The sequence below is a fragment of the Trypanosoma cruzi genome, genomic scaffold (genome assembly GCF_000209065.1).
Source record: "Trypanosoma cruzi strain CL Brener 1047053516729 genomic scaffold, whole genome shotgun sequence".
NCBI classification, from domain to species: domain Eukaryota; phylum Euglenozoa; class Kinetoplastea; order Trypanosomatida; family Trypanosomatidae; genus Trypanosoma; species Trypanosoma cruzi.
In genome coordinates this window covers 25,468-46,574 of record NW_001849519.1, presented here as the reverse complement: position 1 = coordinate 46,574, position 21,107 = coordinate 25,468, and the positions used below count along the sequence as shown (strand labels likewise).

General features: G+C 44.7%; 8 protein-coding genes and 2 non-coding genes across 10 annotated transcripts, besides 19 other annotated features; 8 read left to right on the top strand and 2 right to left on the bottom strand.

Annotated features, from left to right (window-relative positions):
• Positions 1-21,107: part of a sequence feature (heterozygous, Esmeraldo-like haplotype) that runs on past the window's edge.
• On the top strand, positions 1,083-2,714 carry Tc00.1047053506773.180 (chromatin binding protein, putative; the record flags this gene model as incomplete). Its single annotated transcript, XM_811520.1, has 1 exon — positions 1,083-2,714. The coding sequence occupies one exon, from the start codon at positions 1,083-1,085 to the stop codon at positions 2,712-2,714; it is 1,632 nt and encodes a 543-aa protein (XP_816613.1).
• Positions 3,072-3,096: a sequence feature (AT_rich).
• On the top strand, positions 3,139-5,202 carry Tc00.1047053506773.170 (hypothetical protein, conserved; the record flags this gene model as incomplete). The annotated part of the gene is made up of 1 exon (XM_811519.1): positions 3,139-5,202. The coding sequence occupies one exon, from the start codon at positions 3,139-3,141 to the stop codon at positions 5,200-5,202; it is 2,064 nt and encodes a 687-aa protein (XP_816612.1).
• Positions 5,538-5,575: a sequence feature (A-rich).
• Tc00.1047053506773.160 (hypothetical protein, conserved) lies at positions 5,779-7,527 on the top strand (the record flags this gene model as incomplete). The annotated part of the gene is made up of 1 exon (XM_811518.1): positions 5,779-7,527. The coding sequence occupies one exon, from the start codon at positions 5,779-5,781 to the stop codon at positions 7,525-7,527; it is 1,749 nt and encodes a 582-aa protein (XP_816611.1).
• Positions 7,335-7,366: a microsatellite.
• Positions 7,890-9,824, top strand: Tc00.1047053506773.150 (uncharacterized protein; the record flags this gene model as incomplete). The annotated part of the gene is made up of 1 exon (XM_811517.1): positions 7,890-9,824. One exon carries the CDS (start codon positions 7,890-7,892, stop codon positions 9,822-9,824), a length of 1,935 nt encoding a protein of 644 aa, XP_816610.1.
• Positions 9,944-9,969: a microsatellite.
• Positions 10,065-10,089: a microsatellite.
• Positions 10,115-11,866, top strand: Tc00.1047053506773.140 (DNA ligase, putative; the record flags this gene model as incomplete). The annotated part of the gene is made up of 1 exon (XM_811516.1): positions 10,115-11,866. One exon carries the CDS (start codon positions 10,115-10,117, stop codon positions 11,864-11,866), a length of 1,752 nt encoding a protein of 583 aa, XP_816609.1.
• Positions 12,090-12,124: a microsatellite.
• Positions 12,181-12,207: a sequence feature (AT_rich).
• Tc00.1047053506773.130 (pumilio-repeat, RNA-binding protein, putative) lies at positions 12,301-14,385 on the top strand (the record flags this gene model as incomplete). The annotated part of the gene is made up of 1 exon (XM_811515.1): positions 12,301-14,385. One exon carries the CDS (start codon positions 12,301-12,303, stop codon positions 14,383-14,385), a length of 2,085 nt encoding a protein of 694 aa, XP_816608.1.
• Positions 14,510-14,531: a sequence feature (AT_rich).
• Positions 14,897-14,978, bottom strand: Tc00.1047053506773.126. Its single transcript has one exon. It is a non-coding gene; the product is annotated as a tRNA-Leu (tRNA).
• Positions 15,012-15,040: a sequence feature (AT_rich).
• Tc00.1047053506773.123 lies at positions 15,058-15,128 on the bottom strand. Its single transcript has one exon. It is a non-coding gene; the product is annotated as a tRNA-Gly (tRNA).
• Positions 15,679-15,793: a sequence feature (A-rich).
• Positions 15,857-15,907: a microsatellite.
• Tc00.1047053506773.120 (hypothetical protein, conserved) lies at positions 15,917-19,102 on the top strand (the record flags this gene model as incomplete). The annotated part of the gene is made up of 1 exon (XM_811514.1): positions 15,917-19,102. The coding sequence occupies one exon, from the start codon at positions 15,917-15,919 to the stop codon at positions 19,100-19,102; it is 3,186 nt and encodes a 1,061-aa protein (XP_816607.1).
• Positions 19,123-19,288: a microsatellite.
• Positions 19,306-19,332: a microsatellite.
• Positions 19,349-19,393: a microsatellite.
• Positions 19,456-19,484: a microsatellite.
• Positions 19,483-19,517: a microsatellite.
• Positions 19,636-19,671: a microsatellite.
• Tc00.1047053506773.110 (hypothetical protein, conserved) lies at positions 19,725-20,906 on the top strand (the record flags this gene model as incomplete). Its single annotated transcript, XM_811513.1, has 1 exon — positions 19,725-20,906. The coding sequence occupies one exon, from the start codon at positions 19,725-19,727 to the stop codon at positions 20,904-20,906; it is 1,182 nt and encodes a 393-aa protein (XP_816606.1).
• Positions 21,030-21,091: a sequence feature (A-rich).

The window sequence follows — 21,107 nt, the reverse complement described above, 5'->3', positions numbered from 1 at the left end:
AAAAAAAAAAAAAGGGATGCCGATAAAAAGAAGAGCAAAAAGAATGGTTTCTGGTGTAGTAGCCACTTTCTCCCTCTCTTTATTTCCACTCTGTATTTATGTGCACCACTGTTTTGGGCCTGTCTTTGCGTTGCTTTTGTAGTGCTTTTTGCTATTTTTTTTTTTTTTCATTGCGCTCATGAGAGTGGGAAGAAGAGGATAGGGAGAGAACGCATGTGAGGTGGTGGAATCACAGCCTCAAAAAGGATGTCGTTCCGGTAGAGCACCGTCGGCGCTTCTTTTAGAAAGAGAGAGAGAGAGAGTGTGTGTGTGTGTGCTTGTGATAACTTTGGGGAACTGGTGCGGAGAATAAGAAACTCCTTATACACATGCATGTCTGCTGTGGACCTTCAGTCTTGTTTTCTTATGAATATCACTGAAATTTTGCATTTGGATAAGTGGCGAGGGGATGTGTGTTGGCACCAGTGCCGGTAATGGGGCTGCGGTATGTGTTTTTTATGGACCACAGAAGGAGATCTTCACTTAAAGGATGTCATCGGAAACTAAAGGATCATCGGTACTACTCCTGTTTTTGTTCTGGAACTTTTGCACTTTTGCTGGTATTTGCTATGCTCTTGGATGAATGCCTCTTGCATGTTGTTTTGTCGTTGTTGCGTTACACGAGGCGCCGAGGTCCATTGACGCAGCAGACCCATCGACAGCCTACATTGTTGGACAACCTCCACTAGTTGTTACGCGTGCTAACGAGAAGAGTGGTGTGAAATGGAGTTTTGGGCGCACTTGTCGCAGGCAGGTTCACCTGCAGCCTCGTATTGAAGACATCATGAGCTGTTAAAAGTATTTTAAAGCTTATGTCTTTTTTTTTTTGTCATTTTTTAGAATTTAATAGGCCCTATGGGAGGGTGTGTGCGTGTCTTGTGTGCCTGCATATTTCTCTCAGATGGTACCTTATTGAATTTCAGCGTCAGAAGGGGGTGTGGTTTATTTTGGGGGTTTCCCTGTTATTTAACTTCTTTGAGATTATTTTCTCCCTTTTTTAAAATTGTTTCTTTCATTGTATTTTTTAACATCAGGACCGACCGATGGAAGAGACGTCGCGCAATCATCATGACCATCCTGCGCGCGACCCGTCCTCACGCGTGGCCATTGCAGTATGTGGCTGTGGCAATGACGGTCGCCTTGGCTTAGGGGAATGTGAATCACAAAGTCGCATTACACTCCTCCCTTTTTTTTTGGAGAGCGCACTTCACAAGAAAAATAGCAATGGGAGCGAGGGAAATGGCACTGAAGAATTAATAGGCGGTATCCGCGCAGTGCGTGTCGGTGGATATCACAATTTTGTCATCACCACGACGGGCGTGTATGGGTGGGGTCTAAACGAAAATGGCCAGCTTGGTTTGGGGAGCCACTCTGCGGCGTGTGTGCCGCTTCCCACCCGCATTCCCTTTTTTAATGAAATGACCGTTATAGACATTCAATGTGGTGCCTACCACACTTTTGCATGGACCACAAATGGGCTTTTTGTGTGTGGAAAAAATACTGATGGGCAGCTTGGTTTACCAGGTGAGGAGGATCACTTCTCATTTACGATGTTGCTGACGGCTGCGCAGGCCAACAACAGCAGCGTCAGGGAGGATGAAGAAAGTGGCGGGTGCCGTCTTATTCAACGGGGTCAGCTGACACATATGAGCTGCGGTACGCACCATACGCTTCTTGCGTTCCGTGATGTATTTGTGGTGAAAGAAATTCAAGACGAGACGCAGCAACAGCACTACCAGCTTCTTATCGCGGCGGCGGGGAAGGGGGATTTTGGTGAACTCGGCTACGACGGAGACATGTGGTCTGTACTAGAGGCTAAAACAAAGGCTATGCAATCCGCACTGTGCCATGGGTTACGGCGGCAGCAGGAAGAAAAGGATTCTGACGCCGCTATGCGTATCTCCCTTGAGAAGAGTTGGAAGCCATTGAAACCTCGTCGAGCCGTCTTTTCCTCTTGGTGCTTCCAACCGGTGCGTCTCCCCATTCTACTTGATCCAATTGAGGCACCATCGGATAAGCCCACTTGTGAAATTGTGAGCCTTCATGCAATGCACTTGCATTCCGCAGTGGTTCTACGCGATAATTCTGTGGAGTCACGGTCCGGTGGTGTCGGTCGCAAGCGAACCTTTCACTGGGGCTGCTACTACCTCAATGTTTTGGAGGATGACGCCTCCTCTATTCCGCGTGAAGAAGAGAGAGAAGAAGTTTCTCTGCACGCAGGCAATGAATCACTGTTCCGCTACTCCACTTCGGCCTCCACCTCCCACGCCGCGGTAGAGGTGATAGGGAGCGGCGTGCTTGGGTTGGGCGAAGAGGATTCATTTGTGAAGTCTTGGACCCCGTTGCCGCTCCCTCAAGAGGCAAAAAACCTTTGCGTCCGAGCCATCACTGGGAGGGAGCATTATCTTATCCTGCTAGAGGATACCCTTGTTGTTGGATTTGGCGATAATATGCACGGGCAACTTGGAGCTGGATGTGTGGAGGATGTCGTGTTGGATCCCACTGTCGTTCTTCGAGCCGGTGACGCCGTGAGAAGTCCTGCGTCGTTGGCCGGGGAGGGACTTTGGAGGGTGGAGGCCATTCACGATGCAGCTTGTGGTGCACGTCATTCCGTTTATCTCTTGAAGATTTCTCTAGTAACTTCTGCGGAATCCAGCTCCACACCTCGTGGGTAAGCGAGAGATGACCCGAGAAGCACCGTTGCTTCACAGCGTTTTATTGATTTGAAGAAGCTTGGCGGGAGAAAAGTAAAATGGAAGAGTGACACGGAAGAAGAAAAGGCACCACGTGCATCGGCCCACACGTGTATAATATATATACTGGTGCATGTGTGTGTCTGTGTGTTTGGGTTGGTGACTTTCTCGCTCTCTGCGTATTCTCTTCTTTGATGCCAGGAGGGAATTATTTTGTCTTTAACGCGGTGCATATTCTTTTATTATTTTTTCATTTATTTCATGGGTGGCAGCACCTTTTTTAGTCCGCAGCAGCAGCTGGAGGGCAAATTACGCACAAGAAGAAAGAAGGAATTGCTCTTTAATATTATTTTTTTAAAATTTTGCACACAAATTTTTTTTTTTTTTCCTTTTAGCTTTATTGTGGATGCTTCGTTACCCCTTTATGCGGTGCGTTAGAGGGAGTGGCGTAAGTGTCACCACAGATATTCTTTATTCCTCTTTTTGGAGGAATTGCAGTACGCTTACTAACGCTTCCTCAGACAGTTCTGTTCACCCAGACCTCATTGAAGAACTAAAAGAACTTCTGGAGCGTGTTCCCGCTGAGAAGTGGATCCCGGTTGGAACGCTCTACAACGATCTCTCTCTCGATAGCCGCAGACGCCATGTCCGACCGCATAAAACACTCGCAGCGGCATTATCGAAAGCTACTGGGCTTGGTGTGCATTTGAATCAAACGGGTCTCATGTTTTGCAAGGGGATTCCACCAAAAGAGATTGATGTACCGTCAAGAGAGACAACAGATCAGACTTCTAATACTACTCCCTGCAGTGGTGATAAGGAGGGTGCGGGTGTTTGTGGTTCCAGTGGCAGCGGTGCCAGTTCAGAACAAGCAGCTGGGGTTTTTATGCGACCCACGGAAAGGGTAACGGTGGATACTTCCAGTGATATACCGCCTGTGGATTTCTATTATGATGTTGGGCTTCGAGATTATCCTCCCCCACCCCCGGACTTCGATGTAACCGCATCAACGTTGCCTTCTCCAACAATGATGGGGAATGGGGCGATTCTCTCACTTAGTAGTTTTGTTTCGTACATTCCACCATTCTTTGTGCCGCTGGGAGAAGTTCTGAAGGAGATGCCTGGATACACGGAGGAGCACATTGAAAGATATTTTCAGCATCGTGCCTCAGAAGTAGTCACAGTGGCTGGGCGAAAATATATTCGGCTTTATGGTGGTTATGCGAAGTTTCCATTGGACGGTTGTGAAGTGGCCGAAGAGCGTTTTGAACGATATAGGCCTGATCCCCTCGTACTAAAGCCATTTATTGACTCCTTTGGAGGCATTACGGGGCGTTGGATGCCACTTCGGATTCTGTTAGATCGTGCAGGACATGCGGCGGTAGAGAAGTTGCCATTTAAGGGGCCTGCTTCCATTATTTATTTTGCCCAAATGCAACACGTTTTTGCTTTTGCCGTTGACCGTGACGGGGGCTCGGTGCTTCTGCGTCCACCGGGTTACGATGGCCTTGAGTGTGAGACGACACCGACCCCAAAGAGTTGTAACTGCATCCTTCGTCTGGTTCCACAGGACGGACAGGTGGATATTCGCCACATTGAAGAGTCCATCCCTGTCTCGGTTCAGGAGGAGGTGAAAATATTTTACGGCACGCTTCTGCAATTTTTTCGGTTTCATGCCGCCGTCTTTTCTCTCTCTGCAGATGGCTCTGTGGTTATGCGGCGTAGATTTAAGGATCGTATTGACAAGGATCAGTTGTCCCTGGAGGAACAGCTGGCTATTGCCATCAGTGAACGGAACAAAAAGAAGATTCGCTCCCTCCGACGCCGCATTGCCTTCCGGAATGATCCATCGAACCCCTTTCACGACCCCGACAACCTCGCGCGGGAGCTTCATCGTTATCTTCCCAAGAAAGGCCATGTGCCACTCAAAACGTTTCTCAAGAAAAACGTGCCGGAGGAATTGCTGAATTACCTGCCGCGTAGATTTTGGAATTTCTTCAACAACTACCCGCAATACTTCCAACATTTTGAATATCAGGTGGCGGGGCAGTGGTGTATTTGCCAGCCGGGTCTGCCATTACCGCGTGGCGTCATTCGGCAAGAATTCTCAGAGGAAGACCTTGTTCGGTTGGTAGCCGAATTTCTTCAGCAGCGTGGACCAAAGGCATGCTCAACTATTATTCTTCACATCCCGCGTGGAGCGCAGGAGGCTGTGCGGAAGCGTTACGGTGGTGTATTTTACCTTGTGCAGGCATTTCCACAGTACTTTAATGTTGTATTGCCTGCCGAAACGGGTAATGTTGTAAGCATGGCGATGGTACACCTAGTGGAGCTGCCTGGTGCGGAGTTCACAGGCAGGAGTGGGCCATCGAATGCTGTGGTGGATAAGGAGGGAGGGAAATGGGATGAGAACGAAGATATTGACGACGAGGAGGAGGACGAAGACGGAGCGTTGGCGACCTCACGGTAGTCATAGGGGCAAGAAAAAAAAAAAAAGCAAACAAAAAGCAAACTTTATACCGGACTTCGGGAGGGCGACAATATAAAACGAAAAATAAGGAGGATCTTCCATTAGTCCACTGCTTTGTTGCCCATCCCTCAGTGTTGTCGTTTTACTCACATAATTTTGTTTTGTATCATCTCGTTACTCTCTTATTTTTGTACTGTCAACAATAATATGTCCATGTGTCTGTTGCTGCGGGTGCTTCTGCGACTTTCATCTTTTTTTCTTCTTTTTCCTTTTTTTGCCTTTCCCTGTGGCTTTTATTTCTCATGTGTGTGTGGCTGTGTGCGGAAGGGGGAGCCTTTGTTTTTTCCTTTATTTCCTTTTTTTTTTTTTTTTTGTCTCCGTGGGGCCTTCATTTCGCGTGCGCAGTGGTGGTGGGCGGGCAGCGGCAACGCGGTCCAGAAACAAAAACAAAAAAAACAAAACGCCGGGGGTGGTGGCTCAATTCGCATGGCCGTGACCGGCTGAGGTGAACCCCGCAAGACGACGCGACGCGTACAGAAAAGAGGACCGCATTTGCAGCAAGAGAAAGAGACACGCATGCGGATCGACCTCTCGCGAAGAAATCTCATTGACTTTGATTCCGCCGCCTTTTCCACAGACGATGACCGGGAGCTTCTCATCTCCATTACTCGGTTAGATATCTCTTACAACAGCATCTCTTCCCTTTACGGATTGCGCTGTCTTTCCACATTAGGGTCGTTGGATGTATCAAACAACAACGTCACGTCCTTGCGGGGACTTCCACCGCCACTAAGGCAGTTGAATGCATCGTTCAACGCATTGACGGACGTAGAGGGCCTGTCACCGCTTCTTCATTTGGAAGTATTGGTGGTTTCACATAATAAAATTACAAGCCTAGAGGGCATCCCAGCATCCGTACGCATTATAGACGCATCCAGTAATCGAATTGCGTCACTCGAAGGCCTTGAGGGATGCACTTTACTGGAAGAACTGCAGGTTCGGCAAAACCTCATTCAAAATTTGGAGGGGATAGCAATGATCAAATCTCTTCACTCGCTCAAGGCAGTGACACTGGCGGAGAATCCAGTAACAAGCAGCAAACGAAGTGCTGCTGCAGTTTATGCCATTTTGCCACCGACTCTGCAATTTGTGGATTTACCATCCGAATCTTGGATGAACCACACTTCTGCTGCGTCTTCTTTTAGTCACACCGCGTCAGTTAACACCGCCACCGTGCGAGACACGATAAATATCTCTTGTTTCTCACCCGACAGTACGGTGAGAACGAGCAAGGGTGCCTCAACTCGTGGAAGCTCTTCTCTTTCCGCGACGTCGTCTTCCCATGTATCGTTGCATACGAAAGATGAAAATGAAAAACGGAAGCAACCGCCTTCAGAGGATAATATGACGTCTTTCATTGCAGTAAATGACGTCAAGGCAGGTGCACCGTCTTTTCACTTGCACAGAGAAGTTTCTTCTTTCTCGGATACGGATCAGCACAGCACTTTTTATGATTCCAGAGACGTAACTCACATGCAAGGACCCAAACGACAGCAGGCACTCTCCGATGTGAATATCTCGGCTCCCAACATACATGCACAACACATGACTCCTTCCCTGGAGCATCTTCAGTTTGAACTCGATGAGTGCCAGAGAACGTGTTTGTTTTATAAGATGGAGAACGAAGAGTTAAAACTTCACATTCAGCAGTTGCAATCCAAAAATGAGTATCAGGAGCGGATGAACACCATCCTATTGGAGAGGAACCAGAAGCTTCAACTTCTTTGTGCCGGCTCTTCTCCGCTGCAGCAAGGAGAAATACCTTCTGCTTCAACGGACATGAAGCACCATGTGGAAGGTGGCGGTGCGGTTCAATCAAAATCTTTATTGATGGGGCCGTTGATAGGGCCCTGGAACAAAAGTAGTGGTAATGTGAGAACAGAAGCATCAGGAGATGATTCTCAGCATTCCCACGTGGAGGAGCTTTCAGGAGAAGTATCTTCACTTGAAGCAAGGGCTGAGCTTCGCCGCGGAGCTCGTTCACTGGCAAGATTGTTTATGTCTTTGGTTCTCAAACCTGAATTACGGCAGCCGCGGTGTAGCAGTCCCTCTACGGCTGATGCAGCCGCTTCTAATGATAATACCAATAACAATAATAATAATATTTTTTGTCATCATTTAATTTCTCCACAAACTGAAGGTGGTGCAAACAATATCAATGCGAAGGAGAGGAGCGGTTTGAGAGACACAAATGCAGGTGATAAGGGGCGTAAACGCAGTGTTTCATTTGGAGGATTCGCATACTATTCGCCTCCGCCCTGGTAGGTTTGGATGTTGCCGCAACTGAACGTTCAATTCCAAATTGGTGAGTGTTTGCGCGTGTGTAATGCGGCGAGGGAGAGGAAAAGGATCATTATTTAATTATTGCTATTATTTTTTGTTCTTCTCTCTTTTCACTTCTGCTTGGGTGTATGTGTTTGTCTTGTAGATGAATGCATTGTTGTATGGTTCTGTTCTGTATTGTCGTTTTCTTAATCATTTTGAGCTTTTTCCCCATTTATTATTTAAATGCACCCGTTTGCACCTGAGATGTAGATGTGAAAGACAAGTACTAATGATTCTCTCTTTTAATTTTCCCACCTCTACCCACTTTGCTTACTTTGATATTGTAATGAGGTAATTGGGAAATGTCCCGTTCATGCTCTCCACAAAGGGTAAAGAATGGCCTTGGTCAAAAGGACAGGCACCGTGGGCCTCAGAGTCCTACGCATTGTTTGTTGTTACACTCGTTTGAGGAATGCGGCGATTTACCCGTGACATGTGTAACGGATGGGAGCATTTCACCTGGGCCTTATGGGCAACTGCAGGACGTAATACCTTTTTATGGAAATAAGAAGGGGAATGTAAAGGCATTTCAGTTTTGGAATGGAAGAACTATAGCAACTGCGGGGCAAAGAAAGATGGCGTCAGTGACCGCATTACTTTTAATCCCTGGGCGCTCTTTGTTGTGGTGCGGCGACGAAAAGGGCGTCGTCACGGTTTTTAGACTCCCTGCCAAGGAGGGGTGGATACATGGCGAGTTATTTTTTTGGGACGGTACCCTCTGTGGCGCGGATCACCCTGCTTCCGTCACCTGCTTTGCTGCAGATGGTAATAATTTTGTTTACAGTGGATCTGCCGACGGCACCATTTTTTCATGGTCGATGGGGGATTCATTTGAGTTTGCCGGGAAGGTTGGCCAACACACAGGGGAATTGGCGCAAATGGTCCTTGTGTGTGACGATTACCTTGTCTCGGTGGGCTCAGCTTCTGCGATGGTGCATGTTTGGCCTCTTGGTAACAAAAGAGTTGAGCAGGAACCATTTGCTCTCAAGGGTCACTTGGGGGGTGTACTTAGTTGCCTTTATGTTGGAAAATGGTGCGGTGGAGGAGGTCTTCTTTGGAGTGCTGGGGAAGATTGTTTTATTCATGTGTGGGATGTCAACAACCCCGTGCATTTTGGCTGCCGCATTAATTGTAGGGATGCGGAGAATGGGGAGATGATGGACGATCACACCCTTTTTGGGGTGAGGGAAGAAGAGGAAGAAGTGAGAGCGGGGTTGGCAGAGTCTCTGGGAAGGGAAGATGACTCTCTTCAGGTCAACTCGCTTCGGTTGCTTGTTGGGCACAAGGAACCAGTTGTTGCACTAAGTGCGGCCTCCGGCATACTTTTTTCCTGTGATACTTCCGGTTTGATTCTAGCGTGGAATCCGGAGCGTTATTGGCTGCTACATGCCTTTACCGTGCCTCGCGGTGAACGTTTAATTCAGTCTCCATCAAATGTCCTCGCTGACAGAGGCAAATCTGTTCTGGTTGAGGCGGTCCGTGGGGCGCATTGCCTTGGATTCATAGAGGGATTCTGTTGGATTATTGACACTGCTAGAGGTCCACGGTGCATTTACATGCCCAGCCATACAAGCATGAAGAAGTTACTGTGTAACGGAAATACGGATGCTTCCCCTTTTTCTGGTGAGCGTGCAGTTTCGACTGCGTTCATGCATTTGAAGGAGACGTTTACGCACGATACCGTAAGTCTTTTTCTGCAGTATATAGAATTTCATGCTGAGGTCTTTGTTCATGCGGCAGCGGTTTTGCTGCAGTGGGATATGCCGCCGCAGTGTGGTTCCTGTTCTCTGGGAAGCATCGCCCAAACCTTTTTGCCTGGAGGGCCTAACAAAAGATGCGGGCAAACCGTCTCTGCTTTAATGCCTCGATCACCGTGTGAGAGGTGTGCGGAGATGCACGATCTTCAGACCGCACGCAGGGCGGTGGAAGATGAACGCGGGTTGTTTGCCGCGCAACGGCAGAAAGAAGAGGAGCGGTGGCGTATGGAACGTCAAAGTCTGAATGAAGAGGCAATTCGTTTGGAAGAACGAGCCGAGGTGCTGGACCGCCTCCAGACGACTCTCCTGGAGAAGGAAAGGCGGCAAGAATACATAGTAAAAGAGCATGAGGAGCTTTTGCGTTCTCTGAAAAAGCGAGATCGAGATCGAGAACGGCAGCTAGCACGCGTTAGTACTGAACTTGCGTTTCTTCGGTTGAAATACGCTGACTGGGGTGGTGTCAGGGAGAGCGGTATGTGAATGGGTGAGCCCATACCATGGAGGGTGACTTGTGGTGTTCTATGGCCCTATAGCGAGGAGGCGTGACAAAATTTTTGTGGCGACGTTAAATAAACAACAATTTTCCCTTCACAAATACGTTTTTTTTTCTTTTTTTTCTTTTTTTGCATTTGGTTTGGCTGAACGCGTAGAGACAAAGGCACATACATAAATAATAAAATACTGGCACATAGACATATAGACCTATATACACAAGCAAACATATATACATATATATATATACATAGAGAGAGAGAGTTAACCATTCAAGGATGATGAAGCTTCATCGCATTCTGCGTAGTCTACCTTTTGTACCAATGGCTTTATCCACCTTTGATACCATAGAACGCTCTGCAGCTTCTTCTACTGCCACAGATTCAACATCGCATTCATTTGTGTCAGATGGTCCACCATACTTCATCTCACCGAAGCATGACGGAGTGCGCATCCTGTCGTACGTGAGTGAACATGCCGAATCCCTCAAATCAACGTGTTTTTCTCGCTTTGGGCGACCTGTTCATGGCATGTTTTGGATTGAAGAAGAACTCCGTCTCTTGCGATGGCTCTGCGGAGACCCACGGCTGGTCTTGGATGGAGAGCTATACGTTCATAAAGAGCCTCATGCACGATCAACGGGTGACGATGGGGCTAGAACCGGGTTTTTCTCTGTTTCAGCTCTGGTGCATCGTTTGCGCGGGCCTAAATCGGCCTGTTCCTCTGAGGAGGAGGTGCTCAGTTATGTTGCGTCACTCCCCCGTTTGTGTGTGTTTGACATTGTTTCCTTTCAGCCATCGGACAAGACAAATTTGTCTGAGGAGAGCAGTGGGCGAGGCCTTTCGCGGATTGAGAAGGAGCGCGTGTCGCTTCTCCGAGAGGTGATGAAGGCCAATGGCGTTCGTGATTTAGAAATGCTGCGTGTCATTCCAAATTATTCAGTCTTTTCACAGCGATTGAAGGCGATGCATTTTCTAATGTGCGTCTTGCATCGCGCCCGCGCCTCTTCTATTTTGTTCCCTGGCAGGGCTGTGAGTGTCACCACCTCCAAGAAACATGAGATGAAAAGACGAAACGGCAACTCTTCCGATATGGCGGTGGGTGTGACAAACGTCGGTGGGGAGTATTTGCAGCTTGTGAAGTACTCGCTGCTTCACTCCCTTGACGATGCAAAAAAGGTGTATCTCAAGAAATATCTCTCATGCGGGTATGAAGGTGCCGTCATTCGCAGTGCGTCAAATGTGTATGAGCTGAAGGAGAAGGAAAGAGGTGTCTTACTGGGGCTCTTGGACCCACTCATTTCCGTGGGGGAACGCCCGTTTGTGAACAAACAGGCTGCCTGCTGGCCAAAGCGGTCGCTTCTGGTGGCGGAGGCCCCGCCACTCCTTCGCACATATGCCAAGAACGGATTGCTCGCTTCCATGGGTTCTGGTGAATACGATTGGACGGATTTTGTAGCGGATGAGAATGAAGCAGAGGAGGCGAATCACCAGGCTGTCGTGGGGGCAGCAGTAAGGCGGGCAAAGCAGAATGCTCGCCGTAGCACCACAGCTGTCAAATTGCTTCCGTTTTGTGACAGGGAGTATGCAATTCTAAAGCCACTGCTGAAGATACCGTCAGCCAACCCACGCGCTCGAAAACTTGTTAGCGTTCCTCTGAAATTGCTTCACGGAGGTCGTGATGCCATCTCAGTCCCTCGGACCGCTTTTGGGAAGGCCGCGTCCAAGAAGAATGAGAAGAGCAAAGTGGCAGTTTTTTACGGTCTGCAGTGTCTCAGCGAAACGGGGCGTGTGTTTAACGTTTCACTTCCCAAGATGGATGTCGCGAAGCAGCGAGCCTTGCTGGATCACCTCTTGGAAGTGACAGGGGGCTCCAGGAAGATGGGTGGGAAAAGAAACACTGGGGGAGTTGGTTGCCGTTCACTGACTGGTTTGTACGCCACGGTTAAGTATTCTTCACTCACGGAGTACGGCATTCCGCGTTTTGGTCAAGTGAAGGCCATACGCGGAGGCAAGGGATGGTTTTTGTGAAGCACACCGCATCTCACTAACATGACTTACAAATAATTTTTCGATGCGTGTTGTAAACACAGCATTCATGCATATATATATATAATCTGAGTGTTTTTTTTATTTTGGTGGGTGTTTGGTGTTAATTTGGGTATTGGATAGATAAATGGGGGGGATGCGAAAGAGGTGATTTGTACAGATGATGACGAAGAAGAGTGAGCAGTACACAAACATTTTTATGCACATGTATGTATGTATAATATATATATGTGTGTGTGTTCGTGAAGAATACGTGTTTAAATTCCACCGTTTGAGGCGTGCAAATGGAATGCGAGTTTAAAAAAAAAAAAAAATTTTTTTTTCTTCATGCATTTATCCTTTGACACGTTCTTTATGTCTTCTCTGTTTTGTGGTGATTTATACCTGGTGGGTAAGAGTAACGCGAAGTGATACACATGGGCAAGAAGGCAAACTTTGAGCGTGCACACCAGCGTCAGGTGCAACACACACGAGAACAGCGCAAGCGGAAGGTTGCTGCTGCCAGGGCGTTGCGAATTGGCGAGGATACCAATGGGAGACGCATTCAGCGCAATTCTCTGCCCAGGGTCCGTCTGTCCGATGAAAAGAAGGCGATGCTCGTGGAACAGTTCACGCAGGCGTGTCGGCTTCCCGCCACTTCTGAGGATCTTTGTATGCTGCTGCGTTCGGCGTGTGGGGAAAAAACCCAAGACGATGCTTCTCGCAAGCGACGGCGCGAGGAAACGACGATGGATGGATCCAATTTGGGCACCATTGTGGATGCATTTCTGCAATTGGGCCATCAGGCCGCCATCACGACGGATGAAAGTGATGAAGATGAGCCCATGACTCTACTCGAGGATGTCCTTCAAGATGAGTGTGGGGGCCGTGTGGTGTGTGCCTTGATAGCCGCCCTGGACACCTCCAAAAATGACAAGAAGCCAATGGTGCTAGATGCCGTGACCAAACTGTTCGAGGAGAATGAGACCCTCCATGAACATTATGTCGCTTGTAAAGTGATGAGTTCGCTGGTTCAATATGGCGACCGTGAGGTACAAGAAAGAGTTCTCCATGTGTTGCAGCAACATGCCAAAACAGTGGATCAGCTGCAGGCGCAACTCCGCAATCGTCACTCGGCTGTAACGATCCAACATCTCATTGAGCATTTCCCCAACGAGACTTTGGCGTGGTTGGGTGAAACACTCGGTGTCACGGAGCTTTTGGCTGGAAAAAAAGTGGCAAAAAAGAAGAGGATGAATAAAACGAACCATGACGAATGCGACCGCCGCGGTACTCTGCTTCTGTTGATACTGGATCCCGTGGCTTCTCCAATTATTCGAGCGCTTATTTCTCGCTCTGTCAACACTTCCGCCTTCTTGGAGAATATGGATCTTGTAATGCTTCTTGAGACAAAAAGGGGTTGTAAGTTCTTGCAGGATATTTTGTCCCCTGCGTTGCCGAAGTGGAATTCTGAGGGGGAGGCGACTGTGACCTTGGATGTCGTCATGAAATCCTGTGAGACCAAGCTTCTTGAGATGTGCACATCCATTGATGCCAACTTTGTTGTGCAGGCTATCATTGGCCTTATTCCGCGTACAGAGAAGGCGTCGACGGATAGATATTTTAAACAGCTTTTGAAAGTATTGGGACCCCATCTTTCTTCTTTGGCGACACATTACATTGGTGTGCATGTGGTAGTGGCACTTGTCGTCTCGTCTCACTTGACTCCTATGGGAGACATGGTGGAGGAAATTGCGGGGACAATAATAACAGGAAATAATGTGGCTGATATGCTTTGTGACTCCAATGGTAGTTTGGTTGTACGGAAGCTTCTGCCATGGTGTACAAGAAAAGGATCTAAAGTGGGACAGATGCTTCTTAAAGCCATTAATCAAGACATGAGTTCCTTGATGTATGATGCCATTGGAAATTTAACGCTACAAGAATATATTAAGGTTTGTGGGGGAGAGGAAATTGCTCGCAAGCTGTGCAAGAGTGATGAGCTTCTGAGTATGTGTCAGCATACGTACGCATCTCATGTTGTCGGATCTCTTTTTGAAAATGTGGGAGCGACGACGCATACAAATCTCTGTCATGCACTTCGGCCACATGTTTTGACATTGTCCAGGCATTTGAATGGACGTTTCATTGTTGAGAAGGCAATTCATGCAAATCGTGACATCTGCGATCTTCTCCTTCGTCATTTTATGGAACTGGCGTGTGAAAAGGGGACACAGCATGTGTTGTGTACGTTGATGTTGAATTCGGACCAACGTGGCAAGGAGTGGGTTGTGAATACGGTTATATCTGGCCTCGTCGATCTTGCCACGCAGCAGTGTGGCTCCATTGTGCTGCAAAAACTGATGTTGGCTGATGCGCTGCTGCTCGCTGCCGTGAAGAAGGAGCTGGCGCAGAAGCCGCGACTGCGAAACAATCTCGCTCAGAACTTTTTTGGCAAGTTTGTGGTGCAAATAACTGATGCTGCGGGTGAGCAAGGTTCCCCTCTTTTCCCGAAGGCTTAAACGAAGAAAAAGAAGTGAATCTTTTTTCCTTTTCCACGTGCTTTTTTAAAGAGGAGGAAGGTTAAAATGGTGAGCGGGTGCGATTAAACGGACGCCGACCAGTGGGAAACCCACGTCTCGGAGGATTTTTTTAAATAAAATTTTTTGTTGGTTTCAGGCGGTGAAATTAAACTAAAACATTCTTCTTGTCTCTTTTTCTTTTCTCAAGCGCTAGCGTTTTCCAAAAGGGTCGATGGTGGCCGACGGTGCTCGTTTTAACGCCCTGCGCCCCGCGGCAGGGGCAATCGAAAGGGTTCGGGGCCGTGCAGGCGGAGACACCTGCCCGCCTCACGGCGTTGCGGGGTGACCTGGATGAGCTTCTGTCACGGTCCGCCGCGTCCTACGCGGAGTGTGGGCGGCTGGCGCCGCATCGCGTCATCGCCGCCGTGGAAGCCGTGCATTCTTTTTCTTTTTTTAGTGTTTTGGCGCGCTTGAATTCAGCATGCATAAAAAAAAAGCAAGGGGAAAAAATTGACGAGAGTGGGGTTTGAACCCACGCCCTCGGAAGGATTGGAACCTTAATCCAACGTCTTAGACCACTCGACCATCTCGCCGGCGCAATTCCGCAGTTTTTGGGGAGGGAACACATAATTTTAAATTTTATTTAAATTTATTTGATAAAACCAAAAAATGTGCGCCGTCCGGGAATCGAACCCGGGTCAATACCTTGGGAGGGTACCATCATGCCACTAGACCAACGGCGCACTGACAGCCGCGACGTAAATTAGAAGGGGGAAAAGATTCATTTCATCTTTTTTTTTTTTTGTGTTCAGTTGGCTCTTGAAACAAGTTTTCCGCCAGACGGGGTTTTGGAGATGATGGCGCTTATTCTTCAACCAAACTTCTCTTTCGCGTGTCAGCTGCTTTTTGTCTTCTAAACTACGAACTTGGAGGACAGTAGGGGCGTTTTTTTTTTTTCACCCCAACCTATCCCCTGCTGCTTTCCACGCTGAGGGGGCGGGCGGTTGAAGGACACTCGGGGCTGCCACTGTTTTGGCGGGGGCCCCGCTTATCATCCGTGTTTTTTGTGAGTTTATTTTCTCTTCTAGTTTAAGGGTGTTGGGCAAATCGCTTTCTGGTTGGGGAATGTTGGGCATAGCAAAAAAAAGCATTGGGCCTTCCACTGTTGTGCGCTCCCTCTTTTTGTAGGGATTTGCGAATATATCAACATGCGGGCGAGATTTTCAGTCATAAATTGCTGGAAAGAAATGAAATGAATTTTTGCCCTTTTATTATTATTTTATTTCAAATGGATTTCTCCCTTTCTCTCTCTCTCTTTTTTTTTTTTTGTTGTTGTTTACCTTTTGCGTTTCATATGATTTTTGTTTTCTCATTCTCGTTTTTACTTTTTTTTTCCCTTTAATTTTTTGAAATGTGTTTTGCATTTTTTCAAGTAAAAATTTTGTAGGGAAGAAGATTTCTACACTTCCAAACAAACACACACACACATACACATACGCATACACACACACACACACACACAAAATCAGTTATGCTAAACATAAATGCAAAGGCCTTTGTACCGCAGTCTGCTCTGGAGCATCTGGTTAATCCTGGTAATGCAATCTACAGGTATCATTTAACTTTACCTATACATAGCGTGTGTGAAACGTCGCAAGGGAACTCAATATCCAATAATATACACACACTTTTGGCAAAACGATGTTTGTGTAGCTCTTTTCAGGGTGGACTGGGTGAGGAACCTCTTCAATTGTTCCTTTCTTCTTTTTTTGATGCTGTGGAAAATGTTCCATTTTTGACAAAAAGGAACAATGCTTTATCAGGTATTATTCTCTCACGCACTATTTTGTCTTTAACCAGTGCCATTACTTCAATTAATGCGATCAATGAAGCGTCAGGATTTTTAATACATGTGGATATGCCAAGAGAATACCGTGCAGAAGTTGCTCTTCGACTTCGAGCCGCATGGGATGACTTTTTTGAGTTTGTTCGCGGCGATCTTAGAATCACATCTTTCGGTTATGTGGGCTCTTCATGTGGAGCTGAATCGGGCATTCGATATAAAGGGACTTTTCGTCATTATTTTTTTCTTTCATTTTCTCCCTTTAACTATTTTTCTGAACAATTAATCATGGATTACTTAAGAAGTTTTCCAGTTCCTTTTCTTCGAATTGTGCAATTGAATGCGATTGTGCCATTCATTTGTAATTCGAGGATACCGATGGGTTTAGTGATTTCAGTGGGAGAGATAGCAAAGGAAAAATTACTGTCAGACGGAAAACCCGATAAAACGTTTTCTATTTTTTTTAGCCCTTATAATGTATCAGAAACATCCAAATGCCTTGGTGAATTTGAGGAAATGTTTGTATCTTTTTTAAAAGAGTATAGCTTTTTATTGGATCGGACCTATATTGTACACATTGACATTCAAATTCACGGTAAAGATTCTCAAGAAACTCGACCTATTCCAGTTTGGGATTTGGTTCATTTTATTGGTAACTTGTGTGAGGATACAGCAACTAGTGTTTTGGGTGTTTGTTTCAGTGATGATACAATTGAGGAAAGTATACAATTGAATTCATCCAATAGAGAGGGTAATGTGTGTTATTTGAATGAAACTCTTAAAAAAATATTAGAGGATGGTCATTCATTAGATATTTGTAAAACTTATTTTGGTCACATCCCAGCTTACGTAAAGAGACCCATGACATGTATTCAGTATGAATTTGCTCGTAAAAATTTTGAAAAATGGTTGGCCATAGACTATGAACCTATCCCTTTTACACGCATGGTGTTTGCGGATGCAGCAGATAGCTTTGCTAAAATAAAATATTACGTGAGAAATAGAATTATCGGTGAAAAAATTCTTCTCATTACAGATAATCAAGGAGATATTTTTGCTGCGGAGCTGAAAACTGGAAGTGTTTTTGCATTACCTCATTGTTTTGGCGGGGTTTCTGGCCCAATAAAGAATACTGTGTTTGAAGCTGTGTTAACTTCTTCATTTCGAGGATACCTCGAATGTATTATTTTGGTTGAAGACATTCTGAGTTTTGAGGGGAAAGATGTAAAAGAAATGAATTTTACTGAAAGATGGCATCATGTTGAAAAACTGTTGTTGGATGATCAAGATAGCCAACCTCATACAAATCCGGATCGTGTTCTTATTGTTCGTACATCCTACGCACCTTTTGATCAGGTTGAGCAGGTGCTGCAAAATCCACCCTTGGAACAACCAACTTTGGGTTTGGTTTTGGTTCCTCAACATAGTACAATCGGAAACAAAAGAACTTTTTCATATATTTGGGTTCCTTTAGAATCGATAACAGCCAGATTTTTTGTTGGAAAGGTGGAGGATGTTCCAGATACAAATTTTGAAATAAAGCGTGCGTGGTTGAATGTGAGGGGTAAAGATAACAAGATTGTCCCATACAATGAGGAGTACGCAGATTATTCAGTTGTTGCGCATCGTTTTCTTGAAAGTGGTTCTGTGATTGATTGTTTGCTTCGGAGAAGTGATGATGGAGCACATTGGTGGGAAATAATTAGGGATTACAACGAGAATCAAGGGAAGCGACCTCATTCGTATGATTTTGCGGAAAATTTGGTACATGTTCCAGGATTAACATATGAGGAAATGTTGTGGTTACTTAAAGCCCATTCTTTTAAGTGTGGGCGCTGTCAGACTGTTAGTGATGTTGGGAAAACAAATCCCAGATATCAAACATACTGGTGTCAAAAATGTTGGGAAGAAACGGGCCATGGCGAATGTTTGTATTGCGGACGTCCCTGTAGTATGGGAAGAATTGATTCTTACAGTCAACGCTTTTATTGCGATAACTGTTGGGATATTTTTTCTTCTACAAACACAAATGCGGAAATTGGTTACATGGTCCCACCTCCACCAAATGTTTCTTTTCAAACTCAAGTTTTAACACGCTGTGTTTCAATATTGATTGACAGTATAAATTCCAAAGCACCTACTAATGATGTGCTGGAGCTTTGCTGTGGAGGTGCTGTTACACGCAAATGGATTAAAAACAAAACTAATCGTTATGTTGGGTTTGATTTAAAATCCAGTGTAGTGGAATCAACTATGGAAATTATTTCTTCTTTTCAAGATGAAATTTCAGATTTGTCAAGTTACGACGTTATCTGTGCCGATGCTTTTTCTACAGAATTATGGACGTACCACATTACAAAGATTCATCCTAGACAATTTCATACAATTACAGTATTTGCCGGATTTCATCATGCTTTTGAAACGGAGATGAAAATACGTCATTTACTATATAGTATAGCTAATACATTGGTTCCTCGAGGAGTATTTCTTGGGTGCTTTTTTGATATTGGTATTGTTTACGAAAAAGGTGAAATTACTAATGACTTGTTTACGGTTGAATGGGACGATGACTTTCTGCCACGAAATGGGCACTCTTTTTTTATTTCAATGCAAAATGAACCTAAGAAAAAAATGAATGTGGTGGCAATTGATTTCTTAGTTGCTGTTGCGAAAGAATATGGACTTATTGTGATCCCTGAGGTATGTTTAACCTTTTTAGATATGCTGGAGAATGATCCACATTTTACAATGAAATTTTCAAAGGGTGAAAAAGAGTATCTGCGGGCCATGAGAACCTTTGCATTCCGAAAGGACGGTCATCCGCAGCCATGCGCGCTACATAAAGCTAATATTAGCGATGGTGGAGGGGAATAGTCTGTGACACGGTTGCATTCTTTATTTTATTTTATTTTATTTTATTTTTATTTTATTTTATTTTTATTTTATTTTATTTATTTTATTTTATTTTTATTTTATTTTATTTTATTTTATTTTATTTTATTTTATTTTATTTTATTTTATTTTATTTATTTATTTATTTAAATTTACTTAAATTTATTTAAATTTAATTAATTTAATTTTTTTTTTTTTTTTTTTTTTGTTTTGCGTTCTTGTTCCCTTTTATTATTATTATTATTATTATTATTATTATTATTATTATTATTAATTTTGCTCCAAACAAGTAAGTGAACGAAAGGAAAATTATAGAACACAACCTTTTCCCCATAAACAACAACAACAACAACAACAACAACAAAAAAAAAAAAAAAAAAAAAAAAAAAAAAAAAAACATCTTTTTTTTTTTTAAACTGCAATGAGCTATTTAAGATAGATTTTTTTATCCATATTGGAAAACTTGTTTTTCTCATATATGGCTTATTGCTCCAGATAATTTTTTGCGTGCTATTTTATTATTATTATTAATATTATTATTATTGTTGTTAATTTATACGGATACATCTTTTATTTTTTTAAAGAGACAAAAAACCACAGGAGAATGCCACCACGCGCCAAGTCAAAGAAGTCCCGTAAGGCTCTTGAGCGGAAAGAGAAAAAGTTACTAGAAGCCAAAATAAAGGCATCACAATGTAAATGTGAAGAGGGCCAGGCCTTTCTTGAACCCGTTGGTCGCAATGCATTACCGAACTATGCAAAAGCTATAGCTGCCCTTGAAGCAGCGATAGAAATTTATGATGGAAATGCAGATGCCTACCTTCTTATGGGGGATTCTTATCGTGGACAGGAGGAATTTGACAAGGCAATTGAGTACTATACTCAATGTTTGGGGAGAGACCCTACAAATGCCAGGGCCCTTGAGGGACGGGCGGCCAGCTATGCATCTCTAAAGAAATGGTCACTAGCCTTTGAAAATTATACCGCTGTCATTCATCTCGAACCGGAAAATGATCACTTATATAATCTTAGAGGTCTTTGTACATTAAGTACACGTGTACCTGGGTTGCGGTTACTTTCTGTGGAGTTTAATCAATGCGTGAGTGATTTTAAAACGTCCATTCGTCTCAATGAAGCGAATTATTATGCCTGGGCAAATCTAGGAAGAACATACGAAGATCAGGGTTTGTTGGAAGAGGCATTAAAAGCCTATTCATCTGCTTTGAAGATAAAGGAGGATTATGAGCAAGCTTGTTTACGTCGAGGTTGTCTTGCTTTTCGTATGGTGGAGAGTAGTTGGGAGGGAGATGATGGCAAAACAGGTAATGAGGTTAGAAGAGCAGAAGAAAATATTGAGGCCAATTCTGGGAAGAAATCCATTCCGAAATCTGTAGAGGAAGTTGAAGAAGAGGTAAAATTGGAATTAGAAATGGCAGCACGTAGGAAACGTGAAGAAGAGCTTCTTCAGGGTGCTATTCAGGACTTTCAGTTTCTTATGTTAGACAAATCGAAGAAACTGAAATGGGATCCGTGTTTGCCCCTGAATTTAGGAAGCTGTTTTCTATTACAAAATGAAATCAACAAGGCAGATGAGGAATTTAAAACTGTGTTAGAGATTATTAGCGCTAGACCGCAGCTGGTTGCAGATGGAGAGGCCGAGCCGATCTCAGATGTGGAATCCATAGTAAAGGTACTAAATCTCAAGAAGGATATTCTAAAGGAAATCAGGGGGCGTCTCTTCTTGGAGGGGAAGCAGCAACAATCACAGGACTCCCAAACAATATAGATGAGGGGGATGTAATATAACATGTGCATTTGATCCAATATGTAGACCGAAAATAGTTATCTTGGACTTGCTGTGATTGGACTTTGTTTGTCTAATTTTGACGTCTTTATTTTTTTAAAAATGTTTTTCTTTTTTTTTTGCTTTCTTTTGCATTCTCATTTTTTTTTTTTTTATTTTTTTCTTTTGAAAATAAAGTTGGCT